General features: G+C 43.7%; 1 protein-coding gene across 1 annotated transcript; it reads left to right on the top strand.

Moving 5' to 3' along the window:
- Positions 1-3,041: 3,041 nt before the first annotated feature.
- Positions 3,042-19,448, top strand: LOC307253477 (solute carrier organic anion transporter family member 4A1-like; the record flags this gene model as incomplete). Its single annotated transcript, XM_080031557.1, has 11 exons — positions 3,042-3,888; positions 12,497-12,587; positions 12,813-12,934; positions 13,094-13,205; positions 14,551-14,705; positions 15,419-15,689; positions 16,337-16,499; positions 16,913-17,088; positions 17,893-17,957; positions 18,088-18,236; positions 19,278-19,448. 11 exons carry the CDS (start codon positions 3,042-3,044, stop codon positions 19,446-19,448), a joined length of 2,322 nt encoding a protein of 773 aa, XP_079887683.1.
- Positions 19,449-19,730: the final 282 nt, after the last annotated feature.

Genomic DNA, 19,730 nt, shown 5'->3' with positions numbered 1-19,730 from the left:
AACAAACAGTGGGCCAAACCACAGTGCATTGTTTACAATGCACCAGTGACCTGGTTGAACTTTTCATGACACTCCCACCTCTGGTCACCCAGCATCACCTACTGTAAACCACAAGGGCTAACGCAGTTTATGAAAACCTGTCAAGAGTGCAACTTTAACTTGCACTTTCTCTCATATAATATGGAATGGCTAACTGCCCTGTGAGGCCCACAAATGTATATTAAAGAATTCACCTCAGACAGTCGAGGACTTCATCAGGACACTCATCAATCTGTCGATTAAACATAATAAGACTTTAATTGGATGTGATGCTCTGGCTCCCCCTCCCCCCAACCTTATTATGCCGGCTTATCATGAGCGATCAGCTGAATAAACAAACAGCCAAAGCTGCATGGTTGGATAGTCCCATTCATTTATTTTTTGTTGTTGTCAGGATTTCCTCCTGATGTTTATGCCGCATAACGAGTCAGGGTAATCAGCCATTTTACAGACAGCTTTTTTGTTTCAGAGCCAAAAGAGATTTTCAATATGAACATAGGACTTCAGTAATGAATATCAGTTGTCCTAAAAGCTTGTAGGTCTGCTCTAATTCTCTAAGCTGTATTTAATACTTTTGGCCACCAGGGGCAGAAAATCATCAAAGCAGGTTGTCACCTTATATTCCATTGAGAACATGGTAGATATAGCCTATACAATTTGCTTATCCAGAAGATATGGATACAGAATATGTTAGCATTAGCAGTATGTAAGCAATATGTCTGGCCGGCTGCAGGTTAGCCAAACACTATATTCGGAAGTCTGGATAGTTTCTGAACTTCACTGTGAGAGCGGCACAGCATGTAGTACTAGGCTAAAATTAGTAGTTGGTGGGACAGTAAAGGCTGGCTGTTTATTAAACTACCTGTGCTAAGTAAACACAGAGGTGGAGGTTTTTTGAGTGATATAAAAGGCACCTTTGACCAAGCTCTGCTTGGCAACAAGGTGACGAGTTACTGATTACTATGTTGTTTAAAAGTAACTCAACCTAACATAGTACTAATGTAAACAGTTGTGGGACCTTAAATTCTACACATTGAGCAAAGTAATTCAATACAATGTTAATAATGCAATGCAGATTTAAAGCGACATTGATGAACCGGTATGACCTCCAGTGCAGAACCTGAACCAGAAAGCAGTTCTCTCTCTGGAGGATTATGTGTACTGGGAGCATCCCCCTCCCTCTGGTCAGCCGATGGGGCGTGTGAAAGACCTCAGTACTGGACTATAAGAGGCTTTGAGACACTGGCTTAAGACCTAGCATGGATACTTCCCTGTGACTCTCCATCTCTATTCTGGACTGTCTGTCCTACTCAGTCTCTGTCTCATTCTTTAATTTATCAACACACTTAAATGTCCCCAGACCATTCATTTCCATTATTGGGAAATGACTTGAGGTAGGAGGCTAAATAGAGAATATTTGGTTTATTTTTCAAATGTTCAGATTTTTGTGTTTTTGATGGACTTGCATTTTTATTGGATGTTAAGTTCTTTTGGTTTGCCAATGAATTGTATCTTATTTCGAAAGTCTGAATGCTACTGTTAATGCTGTATTTACCCAAAGTAAAATCTGTTGCTTACAGAAAAGCATATATATATTTTTTTGGTTATTTAATTTAGTTCTCATCAGTGAAGAACAACGCAAAGCTACTTTGGAACATTGCAGATGTACAGATGTGGGGTGCAATCTGAATGCAAATGTTGTTGATGCCATTTTGAGATGCTGCACTTGCACGTATGAGGGAGGATTCATTACCTGACATGTTTACCTGTCGTTCATTTTATGAGGAAATTAGTCATGGTGGAAGTAATCTTTTTCCCTTTTAGGCCTATTCAAATGGTTGACATTGTCAAAGCATCGAGGCACAGGGTTTCACAGAGATGGCATTTTGAAGTGAGGCCAACATTTACAGACATGCTGCTTTTTATTATTTAAGTATATTCACACGCACAAGTGTTTGCGATGACCTGCTAATGCGTTGTCAAGGAGAGGTTGAGTTGTCAAGAAGAGGTTATTTTAGGTAAGTTTAAACGTGTCTGTTTACTGTAATCGGACAGTAGCAGAATAATGAAGCAGTGTTTTCAGATAGACAAAGTGTGAATGGTTATAAAGTAGTCTACTATGACTTTATGCCTTCATGCTTTAATTAATCTGCAATGATGAGTCAAATATAATGAGTACATTTGAGTAGACATTTCTATATAACGTCTCAAGCTGCACTAATTAGCTAGTGTATAACACTTTAATTTGACTAGAGATGCACGCTGTTTCCTTCTGTTTGTGTAAATGGAAGCTGTGATCTGTGTTTGTGCTCGCCTGAGCAGAGAGTGCTCTATATGGTTCATTACTGGGGTGTGTTATTTGAGGTGTTGGTAATTAGGATAGATTCCCAGCTGAATCCATTATCTCAGCTCCACTGTGATGTCGTGCACAGCAGACAGCGCTACTGATTTAACTGTGTGTGGGTGTGTGTGTTTTTTTGTTTACCTCCCCTGGTCTCCGCATGTGGCAAAATAATACATTGGGCACCAGCCACTGTCGTGATTACATTGTCTGCAAGAAAATAAAAATAGGCATGCAAGACTCATTTTACTCTGTTATGTATTTTCTCAGTAGAGTCACTTACTCATCCATTCATGCATCTATTTAAAGCTTTAGTGCCTTATTTAACCTGCTTGGTATATATTCTTATATCTATTCTCTCTTCCTCTCTATTGCTCTGTCTTTGCTCTCCACAGGATGACATCACTCAACATCAGAATGAAGCGCTCTGTACAACCTTGTGGAGATAGTAAACCGGAGCCTTGGTAAACATCCAGCACTGTGTACACATGGAGTATGCGTTACAAGCCAAGAATAATTAACTCCAGAGACAAGCCTGACTGGGAGCCGACCACATCAAATTCGGTTTGAGTTTCAGCTGATTCACACTTTTTCTAGGTTGTTGCTGTGCGCACATCCCTCTGTCTCCCCAAATTCAAAAACCTCCCACATCTGAGGGGAGATGCCAGTCCTTCTCAATGCCGACGCCTCCTTTAGCTCCAAACAGGAACTCCTGGACCTGCAGGATTGCCCTCTGAGTGGGGGTCCCTCTCCGGACACCCCCAGCCCCCCGGACTCCCAGACGGGCAGCCCAGTAGGCTCAGGCCCCAGGAGCCCTGGCAGCCTTGGAGCTGAAGGCCCTGTTCGGCCTCACATCTTCACCGGGGCTTCCACACTGCCAGGGGAGCTGTACGGAGCGGGAACAAGACCTAATGCAGAGACTCCTTTGGGGTTAAAGCTGATCCCCACCGACTCGGATCAGCTATGTGGCTGGGGGGCACTGACGCCCAAAGCTATCCAAGTTTTCAACACCCCTCGTTGGGTTCTGTTCTTCCTTTGCGTGGCCTCCTTCCTCCAGGGAATGATAATCAACGGCTTCATTAACACGGTGGTCACCTCCATCGAGAGGCGTTTCGACCTGCGCAGCTACCAGGCCGGCCTGATCGCCAGCTCCTACGACATCGCCGCCTGCCTCTGCCTGGCTTTCGTCAGCTACTTCGGAGGGACGGGACACAAGCCTCGCTGGCTGGGGTGGGGAGTGCTGATCATGGCATTTGGTTCTCTGGTGTTTGCCTTGCCCCACTTCACCACACCCCCCTACACGGTCAGCCTGCCAGAGCAAACCGGAATGTGCTCCACCAACCGTACCAGTCCGTGTCATGACAAGGAGGGCGGGGGGATGTCCAGCTATCGCTTTGTGTTCATGCTGGGCCAGTTTCTGCATGGCGTGGGCGCTACGCCTCTCTACACGTTAGGCGTCACATACCTGGATGAGAACGTCAAGTCCAGCTATGCACCTGTTTACATTGGTGAGTGATATCAGTTAAAGGGTAAATGGTAGATCCAAAGGGCTTAACAGGTCCAGTTTTTTTAAACAAAAATTAGCCAAGTTTACTTTGAAGTTGTCTCTGTACTTAAGTGTGAATCTTGAGAGGATTTTAACAACAAGGAATTGCATTGTTTTATCTGAAGCTATTCATTCATCAAAAAGTTTAAGACCTAATATTTGACCACAACAGGCCAGAAGTTTATAAGGAAACATAATCACAGTTTAAATGGAATTGCAATATGGACAGGCAAAAATATATCACAATCAGATATTTTCCTCCAATGAAACCCACTTTAGCTTTGCTGGGCATTCCTCACACTGCCAAGAGCTAACAGCTGGTTTGGGTCTTTCAGTAAGAGGGCAATAAGCCATAGTTGAGTAAAGAGCTGTGGGCACTGGGCTATGACATGAAGGCTCTGATATTCCCTCTCTGAATGTGTCTTCCTATGCACTCGCATGCACACAGTCGATGAAACAGCTGAATCTCTCACATAAAACATTAATCTATGATAGGGGAGAGTGGCCTAAGTTGTGCGGGTGGGCAAGTTGTGCCACCCCTTGTTTCTAGAAAACCATAGAAGAAATTGGAAATGTGACCACATATTTAAGAAGAGCCATCCATTAAACTCATCCTGTAAAGAAAGGAGAAACATGGACTAAGATATAAGCACATTTAAGCTAAAAAAAACTGTTTTGTGCCTTTCAAAGTAACATTTCCATGATAGACTTTAGACTTTAGACTTTAGACTTTAGACTTTAGACTTTATTGTCCCCAAGGGGAAATTCTTTTCCACATCACATGTACATTTATGGGCTGCACGCCGACAGACAATAGACAGACACAAAGTAAACATACATACAGGATATATAAACAGGGTGGGACTGGGGTGATTTATCTTGGCCTTTTGTTGAGGGCTGCTATGGCTGCAGGCACCAGGCTTTTGCCATAGCGAGCCCTCCGGCACAACAGGGACCTGTACCTGCGTCCGGAGGGCATAATGGTGAAGTGGCAGTTGAGTGGGTGTGTGTTGTCCTGTGCTATTGTAAGTGCGATGCGTGAGATGGCCTTGACATTGAGCTCTGACAGTGTGGGTGTGGGGAGACCGATTAATTTGGCAGCAATGTTTGTGACACGTGTGAGTTTGACCCGGTTTTTGACAGTGAGCATGTTAAAGAAGCAGGTGGAACAGTAGAGCAGGATGGGCTGGACAATACTTTGATACAACAGAAGGAGGAGATGGGGTGCAACATAGAGTCCTTTAAGTTTACGGATGGCATACAGTCTTTGGTGGCTCCTTTTTTGAATGTCCGTTGTGTGCTGGTCGAAAGTGAGTTTATTGTCCAGTGTGAGTCCAAGGTATTTAAAGCTGTCAACTGTTTCTACTGTGTCATTGTTGATGAGAGTGGGGGGCTGGGGTGATGGGGTACCTATTGTTATTTCTTTTGTTTTGGCTACGTTGAGATGGAGGAAGTTATGTGTGCACCATTGGGAGAAGTGAGTGACAGTGTTGTGGTAATCTGATACAGAGTTATTGTCTGATAGGAGGGCGAGGATGGCGGTGTCATCGGAGTATTTGAGGTAGGTGGTGGTGTGGGAGGGGCTGGTGCAGTCATTGGTGTAAAGTGTGTAAAGGAAAGGGCTGAGCACACAGCCCTGGGGGGCTCCGGTGTTGGTGGTGAGTGTGGGTGATGTGGATGTGCCTACCCGAACAGCTTGTCGTCTGTCGCTGAGGAAGTTGTGCAGGAGATGGATCAGGATGGGTGGAGTGTTGAGGTGGTGAAGCTTCTGGATGAGCAGGTGTCTTTGGATGGTGTTGAAGGCGGAGCTGAAGTCCACAAAGAGGATCCTGGCGAAATTGCCTGTGGAGTCCAAGTGCTGGAGAAGAAGATGCAGCAGGCAGGCGACAGCGTCCTCTGTGCCCCTTTTTTCCCTGTAGGCGAATTGAAGGGGGTCCAGATGAGGTTTGACGAATGGGAGGATGGTCCTGAGCAGCAGTTTTTCGAAGCATTTCATAATTATGGGTGTGAGGGCGATGGGGCGGTAGTGATTTAGTTCGGTGGGTCGTGATTTTTTGGGTACCGGGATTATTGTTGCACTTTTCCAGAGGAGGGGTATTGTGGCTGTGAGGTAGGATTGGCAGAAGAGGGAGTGGGCAATTGGAGCCAGCTCAGCGGCACAGGTCTTCAGCACCCTTGCTGGGATGCCGTCGGGTCCTGGGGCCTTGGATGGGTTGCACCGGCTGAGCTGGTGCCGAACTTCCTCCACTGTGAAGGGGGCAGACTCATTGGGATCTATTGGGGGGAGAGCCTGTAGTGCTTGTATGCAGTTGTTTGTGAAATCCTGTGAGTCAAACCGGTTGAAAAATGTGTTCAGTTCAGTGGGGAGAGCATGTGTGGTGTGTGAATTTGTTTTTCTGTGAGTGGGTTTGTAACCAGTGAGTGTGTTGACCATCTGAAAGGCTTCCTTAGTGTTCATGCTGCTAAACTTGTGTTCCAGGTTGTTTTTGAACTGTATTTTGGCCATGAAGATTTTATTTTTAATATTGCGGTTTGCATATTGGAGACCAGCTGAGTCCTTGAGCCTGAAGGCTGTGTGCTTCTCTTTCAGGCATTTTTTTATTTCAGTGGTAACCCAAGGTTTTGAGTTGGGGTATTTTTTTATTGCTTTCACTGGTATGGTGGTGTGTATGCAGAAGTTGATGTAATCGGATATGGCAGTGACTTTGTTGTCCAAATCTCCGTCGAAGATCGTCCAGTCGGTGCATGCCAGGGAACCTTGGAGTTGTGCAGTGGAGTCCTCCGACCACTGTGGGGCGCTGTAGGACTGTGGGGGGAGGCGTTTTAGTACTTGTTTGTACAGCGGAAGTAAACTGATGACGTTGTGGTCTGCGAGTCCGAGCGGTGGATATGAAGTTGTCCTGAAGGCGTCTGAGATGTTACCGTAGCATAAGTCCAATATGTTGTTTCCTCTGGTAGGAGTGTCAACATACTGCTGGAATGTTGGGAGCACGGAGTCGAGTCTGCAGGTGTTGAAGTCCCCAAGAATAAGCACTGGCGCTCCGGGGTACTTAGCTGCCATGGCGTTAGCATCCTCGGCTACCAGCTCTGCTGCTACGTTGACGTTAGCGCTGGGTGCGATGTACACACAGCTGACCACAACAGTTGGGAATTCCCGAGGGAGATAGTAGGGGCGAAGGGACACGGTGAGCATTTCCAGGTCGGGCGAACAGACCCTCCGGTGTGTTTTGATGTTGCTACACCACCTGTCGTTGATGTAAAGACAGAGCCCGCCGCCTCTCGTCTTCCCCGATTTCCTGGCTCTGTCTGCCCTGATGATGGTGAAGTTGTCCAGGCTGACCTCGTCATCGGATGCCGACTCGTCCAGCCAGGTCTCAGTCAGGGCGATGATGCAGATGTCTCTGAAGGCCCTTTCCATTCGGCACCGGGCGTGAAGGAGGTCCATTTTGTTCCGGAGGGAGCGGACATTGGAGAGGATGATGGAGGGGAGAGGAGGCCTGAAAGGCCGTCTCCGTAGTCTGCTTCGGACACCTCCGCGTCTCCCTCTTTTCCTAGGCCGGAGCTCTGGTGGGATAGCTACCGCCGGCTTGATGCTACACAGCGGTGAGCTACGGTGGAGCAGGAGTTCATCGCGGCCATAGGTGAGTAATCCATTGACAGTGACAGGTTGTAGTGCGAGGCTATCACAGATTAGCCATACAATAGTCACAGGGATGATGAATGATTTGTAGAGGGTGGACATGTTTATCCAGTCCATACGTACACAGACAGACAGACAGTGAGACGAGACGTAGACAGACGTAGACAGACGTGGCGTGCAGCCGAGCGAGGTACGGTGAGTGATGTCGCAGCAGAGCATGCGCCAGACCATGATCAAGGTTTTTTGATTACTGTGTCTGAACAATTATAGACACGTTTGAAAACATTTGACACATGTGTTAGTGCTTATGCTACACTTTGAGTCTATACAGTTAGCACGATGTCAGCCCTAAACTGCTGCATCATGCCTATTATCCAAAATTCTGGGGATGGGGTGATTTGTGCCAGAGGGCCTAGGTGAGTTATAAGTAGGGTTGGGTATCGGGTGGGTTTTTTCCGATACCGGTTACTACTCGGTACTTTTGAAACGGTTCCGGTGCTTAAACGGTACTTTAACCGGTACTTTAAAGCCTCAAATTGCCCACACTTTGTCAAAAAAATAATGCCCTTTTATAAATAGTGCCACATTTAACACAATTGACTTTAACAATATAATTACGAGTAACTTACAAATAAACTATTTAAAAATTCACACAATTTACATACTATCTAATACAACAATACTGTTTCAAACAATATAATAATGGAGATTAATGTGGAGACTACCAGGTAATCTAATCTTAAAATAAAACTTTAGCTAAAAGTAATAATTTTGATAAGAAAGATCTACAGTAAGGGAGAACCACAGACTGAAAACAGTCAAGGAAGAGCGTTAGCCTTTTGGAATATTAACAGTGCTCATTTGCATTTAACTTGAAACAAAATTCAACTGACATAAAAAATACGAAGTAGTCTTCTGTAAAGACAAGACCACAACTATTAAATTTGTCAAATTAACCATTTTTGTGCAGAAAAATTGTCATGTTTGCCTTCTCAGGAAGGATACGAGATCTTTAATGTACATGCTGTTCTAATGTGCAGCGCGCTGTTTATTATTAACGGCCCGTCATCAGACACATGTAGCCTATCGGATGGTTTTATACAGAGATCGCTCCATACAGTTATCCAAGTCAGAGCTTTTTGTATGGGCAGAGATCGTTATTTTAAGTGTGTCTTTATGAAGTTCCTTGTTAAACGTTTCCATATCACCGGGCCGCCGTGTCCCGCTGTGTGTTTTTTGGGTTCGTCTCCACCGCCGTGCGAAAAGGCAGCACTAACAGCTGACGGCCGCTGCCTCATCGTAAGCCTACACGTGCCTAATACATGCTTGACAATACTGCTAGATCGCGTGTCATTCGCAAAAAGAAATGCATTGCATTGGCGTTCAAAAATAGTCTTGACATAAAGAGCGATCAGTCTGTGAAACTGCGAACGTGAGCGAGTGTTGAGCACTCGTGTGCGCGCTCCTCGAGACGGTCGGGCTCGTTCTCGTCACTCACAGCAGCTCTCGGTGTACACAGAACAGCATCCGCGAGCGGACATGCTTCATCGATCATGACATAAAGAGCGATCAGTCTGTCAAAATACAAACGTGACTACAGCAAGGGCGGCATCGAAATGAGGCACCGAAACTTTCGTTCTTATTCGGTCTGCTTACTACCGTTTACGTCGGCACCGGTGCCATACTGGTACCGGGTTTCGGTGCCCAACCCTAGTTATAAGTAAGTAAGTAAGTAAGTAAAATGTATTTATAAAAGCACATGTATAACAGTTTGCACTGTCCAAAGTGCTTTACATAGTGCATTCAGTAGGTAAAAAAATTAAGGTAAAATAAAAATAACCAAAATAAAAGACATAAAGCCCAGACATCCACATATGAACAAAGATAGTAGTGCAGAGGTAAGATAGTTAATGGGGAGGAAACACCAGGGTGTACAGATGGGTTTTGAGCCATGATTTAAAGGCAGAAATGGAGAGGGAATCGCATATGCCAGGTGGCAGTTGGTTCTACAAGGGCGGAGCAGCTAGTGCAAAGTACATTTCTGAGAGTTGTGCCATTGGCATGGCTGTATACGATTGTCACCAAAATAAAGTGATTGTCTACAGTAGCTCAGAAGAGACTGACATCTCAATTCCACTTAAAGCCACTACGAGTAACATTGCACATTGGCGGCCCCTTTGGACAAAAGTGGTAGTATTTTTACGACGCCCGCTGTCGCAAAGCTGTTTTCTAGCTCGTGCCAGGCGTGCGAGTGTGAACTGAGAAGGGAGCAATATAGTGCATGTCCGTGTGTTGAAAGTGCGAGGACTCTTTTCGGCTCCGTGAGAGTGGTTTTGACACTGCATCAACTAATGCCAGTCATTGCTACACACACCTGATTGCAATCAGTTGATGCAGCAGTGTCACCTAACTACTCTCTCTCACGGAGCTGAAAGATTACGTGTCCTCACAGAAAGCGAATGAACGAGAGACGGCACTTAGTATGGATCACGATGAGGTAATGTGTTTGTGTTGTTGATGTAAATAATTACTATTTCAGATAATGATTATCTGATGATGGTGAAGCAAAGCAAAGTTTGTGTTAGTACCAACCGCTCATTCATTTAGGAGTAAACACTGCAGTCTAGTTCGCTCTCGTGAAATTGTATACACGTTGCTTGGCAACGCCCTCGTCCCGCCCGTAGCCTATATCACTCTCCCTTTTAGCTTTTCTTCATTGCATTCTCTTTTTTTTCTTTGATGGTTCAGCCACCTTATCAGTCATTATGACGAAAAACAACTGTCTCAAACAAGGCTCCCGCTCCCCTTCGGGAGGGATAGGCTTCTCAAATGGCGTTGCTGCTGAAATCTGCGACCAATACGGATATGTGACCATAGAGCATGCACGCGTGAACCGAAAATCGGACTGGGTGTGCGACCAGACCAAACGCAGTAATAAAAACTATATAAAAAATTTAAATGTTACTCAGAGCTGCTTGAACGACGCCACTGACAAGAGTTCAGGGGCCGTATTCACAAAACATTTTATCTTAGCGCTAAGAGTACTCCTAAGGAGCACTAAAAGTTCTTAGTAAGGAGTAATTTCTTAAAACCTATTCACAAAGCTGATAAGACCAACTTTTACTAAGGAATGGGAGGGACTCCTTAGCTAAGACTAGAGGGCGGTGTTGACCCTGTTGCTATGGATGATGTCATGTTCATACCTTCTATGCCCACAGTGATTGGCTGAGAGGGAATGAGAGCTAAGAGTGAATTTATGATGGAAACACTGTGGGAGATATCCATATCGTGTCGCTGTATTAAAGTAAAGAGTTTTTATATACAATTAATGACAAGTGACACTGATTTAACATGAAACCAAGATACTGCAGGGTTTCCCACACATTTGTTCACAATTAACCTACAATAGCGCCACATAGGTCTATTCATTTTAAATTTTACAATGATTTGAATCGGAAAAATATCCTCATTGAACAGCTGCACGCCATGCACTCTCACTGTATTTCTCTCAATGGCGGACTATGCAGCAATAGTCAGACAGCAACAAACCAGGAAATTCACAATTTAGAAACAACAGCCGGCGAAATCGTACAGAACATGCGGAAGGAAAAAGGCGAGACGCGCAACTATACAGTAGCGGATCTGTGGAACGGAGGAGATGCTGCGAAGCGCCACATATAGGCCTACTCTAGTAGGAAATTAAACCCAAACGTGACACCAACAGTAACTTTCAGTGCATCATAAACCCAAAGCAACTGGAGGAAAATGAACTTAATAAATATTTTTTTATAACAATATAATAAATATAAATGTGTCTATACTTTCTAAATATAGCTTTACTAAGATCATTAAACCCTTACAGCTATTAAAGGTACCTTTTATAAAGCTCACTAGCATTACATCTCTCCAAAACACCATCAAATGGTTGTCTGTGATTTACTCTTAGTGACTTAGGAGTCCTCTCGAGGACTCCTAGCTTTTCATAGATTTAGGAGCTAGTTTTAGCGCTAAAATGCTTTGTGAATTACACTTATTTTAAAAAGTTAGGAGTCCTAAAATTAGGAGTGAAACGCCCCTTATTTTTGAGAGTTACTCCTAAATCAGCACGTTAGGACCTACTCTTAGCCTTAAAATGTTTTGTGAATACGGCCCCTGATGGCCAGAAAGATGATGATGGTGACTTTGTCATTGTTAGCTTTGCAGGCAAAACCACCTAGATCTGCTAGGCCTTGTTTAACAAAATTGACCTTCAATCTTTGTAAAATATTTACTTTATTTACTCTAAATAAACCTTAAAGTAACCTTAAAATAAGTGATTGTCTAATGGATTTGTCTTGCATTACAGTTTATGAGATACATATCAATGGCACAATTTACCCCATGGTATTTTCTCCAATGGCACAACTTACACCACACCGGGGGCAAGTTGTGCGACAAGACAACTTTTTTTCTGAAAGCTATATTTCTTCAACAGTTTATTCCAGATCAAAAGTTTTTATTGCCAGGGATGCACAACACCCTGAAATATATGTATATATTTGAGTTGGAGACTTTACTATCAAGGCCTCACTTTAAAGTCACTTTGAGTAAAAAGTGGCACAACTTAGGCCACTCTCCCCTACTTGTTATTGTGCTGCTGTCAACAGAGATCAAGTGCAAGAGTTGACCGTCACACATTCACTCTGCACATCAATATTACAAAATGTCCCTAACACGTGCACAGTGTGACCCACTCAAGGATATTATCTCACACTCTTGTTTCAAGCTCCTTTTACTCATTAAACATTTACTTTGTGCAGACAGAGCCCACTATCAAACAATGGAACCCTTTGAACCTGTATGACAGACAGGAAAGGGTTGGTAGGAAACAGGAAGTAGACAGTCACTGTACTAACCCACCTGTGGTTCTGTGATCTCTCTCCTTCCCCAGGGATCTTCTACACGGCAGCCATTGTGGGTCCCGCAGCAGGCTACCTGCTGGGAGGATACTTCCTCACCCTTTACACTGAGATCCACTTGACGTGAGTCTGCTTTGGATGATAGAATGGATGAGAAAAGACTACAACACACTAGAGTTCAAAGACAAGAATGCACTAGAATCTAGATCATTAGAGTTGAATAAAATAATAGCTGTGTGTCTCTTTGTTCGTGTGTGTGTGTGTGTGTGTGTGTGTGTGTGTGTGTGTGTGTGTGGGGGTGGGTGGGTGTGTGTGTGTGTGTGTGTGTGTGTGTGTGTGTTCTCGCAGGACTGAGATGACCCCAGAGAACCCCCATTGGGTAGGGGCTTGGTGGATCGGCTTCCTAGCAGGAGGGGCTGCAGCTCTACTAATAGCAATTCCCATCCTGGGCTACCCACGCCAGCTACCAGGTACCACTGCTGTCACCTGTTGACACACACACGCTCGCTCGCTCACTCGCTCGCTCACTCACTCACTCACTCACTCACACACTTTGACATTTCAAATAGAGTTAGAAACTGGTCTGGGAACAGCAGTCTCACTTATTATTCCACTGCCCACACTTGCAGGTTCTCAGGACTATGTGGCCATGCGGGTGTCTGAGGCCCACCAGCTTAAGGACGGAAGCCACACCACTGCTTCTGACCCTCAGTTTGGAAAATCAATGAAAGACATGCCAAGGTAGGGCACTTACTTCCATTACAATAGGACAGTTGAGTTGTTTTGAATGAAGTACATATAGGTTTCAAAGGGTCATGCATCCTGACGTGTGAGCATGCGTGGGTTACAAAAACAAACCAGAAGGACAGAGCATCAATATTGTGTAGTTTCTTTGACATAAAATGCTGGTAAAAGGAGGAAAATGCCCAGTATCCCAAGAAGGAAACCTGCCTGTTGGCTCAAAAAGCTCACACTGTTGCTGTAAACTGATGCGATATGCATTAATCAATCATCATGATTTGTTGTAAGAGTGTCAGTTTTTTGACTTTGTGTCAGTTGATAGAGGTGCAGACTGATGACTGTAGATGGAAAGTAATTATGTTGTTATTCTTGTAATATAGCTTAGGAGAAACTTGTTAAAAAAAAGAGATGTAAGGAGTCTCTTTTGTGGCAGATAAGTAAAAATATTATCTGACAGTTTCATAGGAGTGAAGCATTGCCAGGGTATTTTGCAGATACATAAGACACCAGGCAGTGTAGTACATTTCAATAATAAACAACAGGAAGTTCATGCAAATGTCTAACAGGCCAATCATTTGTGTAGTGTCTCTTTGACAATGCTTCAAATTCACTGGGTTCCATTTCTTAACATTGAAAATGATCATAAGCTCTCTGACAGATGAGTGACCGCAATGTTTACTTTTTTCCTTCACCTATCTGTTTTCTATGAACTCAGCAGTGTGACGTCATCACTGTAGCTCTCAGATTACAGAGGTGCGATAATCGAGGCACATTATGTAACGTGACGATGTTTCTTTGGATCTTGTGCACTGTCTATCTATCTGTAATAGGAACATTCCCAGGCTGTTGAGATTACAGCATGTGGCTTTATTAAAAAAGGAAAATGAAGTTAGTTAATTTGGTTGCACACACTCCCTGCGTTCCAATACCCATACTATCTACTATTAAGTATGGTAGAAAAAAGATTTAGGATGTCCCGATTCTTGTGGCAAGATTATTATGGTTAGAAATACCCAGATGTCTACTACATCCGGCCGAGATTTTTAGTGTTGTAAACAGCATCCTATTTGGGCTACTGACCCATAATCCAGTGCGCACCAGAAGTGATGTCACATCGACTGAGCCTCAATATGAAAACAAAATGGGATGCGACGGATATAAAAGCAAGAGGCAAGATCAAGGTGAAATGTTATGATGAAAAGTGTGTCCTAAGTGTATGCCTACTGCATCTTAACTAGATTATTTTTATGATCAGATGTGGTATGTCGAAAAGAAAAAATAAAGAGTATGCGATTTGGAACGCAGGGACTGTCCTTCACTTTCGCTCTCCTCTTTCTCTCTCCAGATCTGTGTTGCTACTGTTAAAGAATCCTCCCTTCCTGTTCCTGTGCTTGGCTGGAGCTACTGAGGCCACCCTCATCGCCGGCATGTCCACCTTCGGTCCAAAGTTCTTGGAGTCGCAGTTCAGTCTGAGCGCATCGGAGGCCGCCACATGGTTCGGTGAGTGGGAAACAAAGGAGGTCAAATCAAACAGCACGTGATCACAACGTCCAGAGCAAGCTAATTTCACAGTTACTGTCAAGATTGCTACTTTGACTCTGACCTGTTCCCTGAGATATGTTTGAGACCTTAAATATTTCATTAAACACTTTTTTTTATTTTGACCTTTCCCAGCGACAAGAAAGCCTAGTATAGGTAACTTTTGCATTAGCAGGATGCTTCTCCACAAACAGTTGTTGCTTTCAGCTGTGGGGTTTCTAACCAAGTAAAAACTATTCATAGTAGAAATAGTGAACCGTTTTGTCTTATGCAGTCCCTAATGTAATGTGCTTTCAGTGAATTTCCCCTGCAGTCGAGCTTATACAGTGTCCGCAGTTAAGAGTCCATCCTCCACTGAGAAAACATTTACTTGGTAAAGCAACACAATTTACGTGTTAGACACGCCATTTTCACCTCAATATGGTTGAGAGTTTGACAACAGCACTACTAAATGTCCCTATAAATTGGTTGTAAGATGAAAAAAAGAGGTTTTGGGGTTTAGTTACACTTTCAAGAAAGGCCAGTCGCCACTAAAAAGCTTAGGATTCATACCTTTGAAGGTCATGAATATTCCCAGCAGATTCAATGGAAATCCATCAACTTCAAGACATTCAATGGGCATTTTCACAAGCTGATCTTCAACCTGACCGCATTTTATTCTTCCCCCGTGCCAGGATACATTGTGGTACCAGCAGGAGGTGGTGGCACCTTCCTGGGCGGTTACATCGTCAAGAGAATGAACCTGCGCTGTCGAGGCATCATCCGGTTCTGCATGGTCTGTGCATTACTCAGTCTGATCGCCATCTTCATCTTTCTGGTCCACTGCCCCAACGTGCCCATGGCTGGTGTCACTGCACCATACAAGTCTAGCCAGATGGAGGAGCACCATCTGGACCAGTACCAACATCTGTATAACAAGCCCAGCACTCTGCTACATAGAAACAGGTGGGCAGTGTGTATGTTAGCACCACATGTTGATTAAGTCTTTGTATACTAGTTTTAGTCACATGCTGTTCACTTGACTGCTTACAGTATAAGTCTAGTTGTTGTGCTTATTGTATGTCACAGGGTTAGTGGAAAAGGCATTGGTTTACCTGTTTTCTCACCAGTTGCCCATATCAGTCTGTCTGTAGTAAATTAAATAATGTTTGGCGTTTGGGTTTATCTTTACAAGAGCATATTTAAATGTGGTAAAGGATCCAATAATAATCCATTGACTACTATCTGGGGTTAGATTTAGGTAGAAAGCTGACTGTCATTCCTACCAATAGCCTATCAGAGGTAGCCAACAGCCTATTATAATTTTATGTTTAACGCTAAGTTTACCCTACCTTTTTGTAAATGTCAGTGTGCAGGTATGCATGTTTCTGTATTTTGTAAAGGCTGTTTTGTTACCACTTCTGGTCTAATTTTCAGTGCGATTGAAGATCAAATTACCGTCACCAAAAAAAGCTGTTTGAGTAATTAATTGAGATATGGACAATTGGTACAGCTTGTTCATGTGCTAATACTGTACATAGCTAATATGTATGTATTTACGTTACTATATTCTCGTTCCTTGCTTCTGTGTCTCCTGTCCCTGGTGTGTGCAGCTCTACTTTAGAGGAGAACCTTGCTGTGGGCTGTAATGCGGGCTGTGGTTGTGTCCGAGAGCTGTATAACCCTGTGTGTGGGGCAGACGGTGTGATGTATTACTCCCCCTGCCACGCTGGCTGCAGCTCCATCAACCACACCGAGCACTCCACGGGCAAACTGGTACAGCACACACACCGCTCCTGTCACTGTTCCTCATTTTTTCTTTGACGTAAAAGGATTACTCTTGATTTACTACTAATAAGAAGCAAACAGCAGAGTGCCTGTAAATACAAGTGACAGCATTCCATCCCAATATTTCCTCCAAAATTCTCAAGTTTTACCTCTGTATGTTTTTGTTTGTTTCTTCTTTGAAGTAGTGTTTTTAATATTATTCTAGTTAGAATGTGCCAGCTGTAATAAAGGTGTGTTGGATTATTTCTTGATGTTCAGTGGATTTGAACATGCCCACCGACCATAGAGCACCGTCTTCCTTTTGCAAAGACTAGTCTCAAGAAGCTCTCCAGTTCTTCTATTTGTTTGTGAATTAACGTGTTAGTATGCACACTATTCTTTTCATCTGTGTGTATCTGTAGGTGTTCTCTGGCTGTAGCTGTGTGGTGGGCAATGTGTCCTGGGGTGAGGAGGGCTTCGCTCTGGCAGGGAAGTGTGGCAGCTCCTGCCACCACATGCCAGCCTTCCTCTCCCTCCTCTTCATCATCATCTCCTTCACCTTCCTCTGTAGCATCCCAGCACTCACCGCCACGCTCAGGTGGGTGGCCTCAATGAAAAGCAAATGCTAAATATTGCTACTACTGTTTATTGACTGAACTGTTGTGTCTGCTCATTTAATTATTCTTGACATTATTAGTATGTATTTATTACACATACACAGAGATGAACTGACTCTTGAAAAACTTTGGTAAGGTGAGTTATTAGTGTCTAATAATGCTGGCATTAACATCAATGGATCACATAGGGTAACTGCATATGAAAGGGGTCGCACGTAGTGATGAATTGACAGAAAATTTTCACCTGACACTGCGGAGCCTTTGATATGTTTATCCACCAAGCAATGTTACTTAATTCAGTGTGAGGGTTCTCATAGCGGTTCACTGTACTGTGCACACGACAAAGTTAGTCACTAGGTGGTGAACAAGATGGAGCTTCTAGCAGCTAAATAGACACTTATTTTGCTCAGGAGTTGATGAAGACCATTTTTCTTTGAAGAGGAAAATGATGAAGATGGCAACTGAATGGCAATTTGCCATAGGTGATTGAAAAATATCATTGCATGCTCTGAAAGCTGTACACATCAGTCACCTTCTCTGCTATTTACAACCCTGTACCTGGAACCTGTGCTGTAAAGTTGCCACTGTTGATCTCTTTTATCAGCTGCTTAGTATAGATCCCTGAAGGGGCAGGGAGTCTAATCATGGCACGTGTCAGAGCAAACTTGTGCAGAGGAACAAACTAAACAAATGCAGTAAAATTAACTTGTGAAAGTTTCAACCTGTATTAACATGGAGTTTGAGTGCCATGCATGTCTGACCATAGCACTCTGTCCTGTGTTTAGGTGTGTGCCGGACAGCCAGAGATCCTTTGGACTCGGCATCCAGTGGATTGTGGTGCGCTCACTTGGTAGGGCCACTGTATTATTTTAACATGTTAACAATTTACTTTTAACCTCTGAATCCCAAACCAAAGGGCTTTAGTCTCCCTACACACATGCAATGCTCTTGTCCAATCGGTGTGGCTTTTTCCCCCACAGGTGGTATACCAGGACCCATAGCATTTGGCTCTGTGATCGACATCTCCTGCCTACTGTGGCAGGATCAGTGTGGTGAGCAGGGATCCTGCTACCTCTATCAGAACTCAGCCATGAGCCGCTACACACTAATAGCTGGCATCATCTACAAGGTAATACTATTACACACAGTAATAGGCTATTTACCATAGCCTAGCATTTCATCATAAGACACTCGTTGCTTGGATATCTCTGCTTCACTGAATACATTGTAGCATTGTTTTTTTTTTTAAAACTGCCTAAAGGACTGTAAGAAAATGATATACGTATGTAGGGAGGTTGTTTTGAATCTTACTTTTGGTACTTTCTTTGGATCCTCCCTTTGGCTTAGGGTGTATTCACACATGCCGTGTTTAGTTCGCCTGAAACAAACTCGAGTGCACTTCCGCATTCAGTGCGCATCTTTCAGGCAGGTGTGAATACAGCAATCGCACTCGGGGGCGGACCAAACGAGCGCTCCGAGACCAGGCTGAAGAGGTAGTCTCGGTTCGCTTCAAAGCGCACTCTGCTGCAGTTCGTGTGTGGTGTGAATTTGGCCTTAGAGATGGCACACTGAAGCTTACTTACCCTTATATCTCAAAATATATCACAGCCGTCATACTGGTTTCACTTTGAATAACTATAAAAGGCCAAAAATAAATGAGATGGTGGAATATGATTTAAACCTAAATGTATTAAGTAATAAGAACAACCAATGTGCACACAACCTGAACAATCCTTGTGAGTTTAACAAAAAGTGAAGGGATGTGTAAAAAAGAAAAGAAAAAAAAGTGTATGGAGGAATGAGTTAATTTCTTCATGAATGAGTTTGTAAATGTGACTAGCTGCTGTGAATGGAAAATATTTTGTATTTTTGTACACCGAGTGCCAGGCTTAATTTTTCTCCTGCCTCTCCTCCTTGAGCCTTCATGCTTAGCTAAACTAATTTCCTGACATCTCTTACTTGCAGCAAAGATGTGATATCAATGGTCTAATCTAACTCTCAAGAAAGCACATCATATTTCCTAAAATGTCAAACTAGTTATTTAGGATGAAGAATTTCAATATATGCAACTTCTTAGACCTGTTTGTGAATTCCTTTCAGTTCACCAGTGATCTAGGAATTTCAAATTGTCCTCCTCACTGCTATCATAATATGTCCTCTTCTTTCTCAGGTTTTGGGGACAATCTTTTTCATGTTAGCTAGCATCCTGTACCAACCTCCGCCAGAGTCGCCTCAAAGCAGCTGTGAGAGCACCGACCATGGGATAGGAGACATGAGCGACCAGCCCGCCAAAGACCTGCCTGAAGACGGCGTCATCGTCAACCTGCATGCCAGATTATGACGTCAGAGATCCCCCTAGACCACGGAGTCTCAGTCTGACTGTGTGTGTATGGAACTGTGTGTTTGGGTGGTGAAAGGGTGTGCCTCTCTATACCAATAGCCTTCTCTCAGCCATATAGACACAACACACAAACATATACACATGCGCGCATGCAAACACACCAGGGGTGTCACAATTTCGATTGTAAATCCGAAATTCATGAACTGTCAACCTTCAAAATGAAACATGGGATGAATGTAAACAAATGACTTACATTTTACAATAGATCCTACTGTGGTATTC

This window comes from Ammodytes marinus (assembly GCF_949987685.1).
Source record: "Ammodytes marinus genome assembly, chromosome: 7".
Taxonomy (NCBI): Eukaryota; Metazoa; Chordata; class Actinopteri; order Uranoscopiformes; family Ammodytidae; genus Ammodytes; species Ammodytes marinus.
The sequence above is the reverse complement of the archived record's forward strand: the minus strand, read 5'-3'. Positions and strand labels throughout refer to the sequence as shown.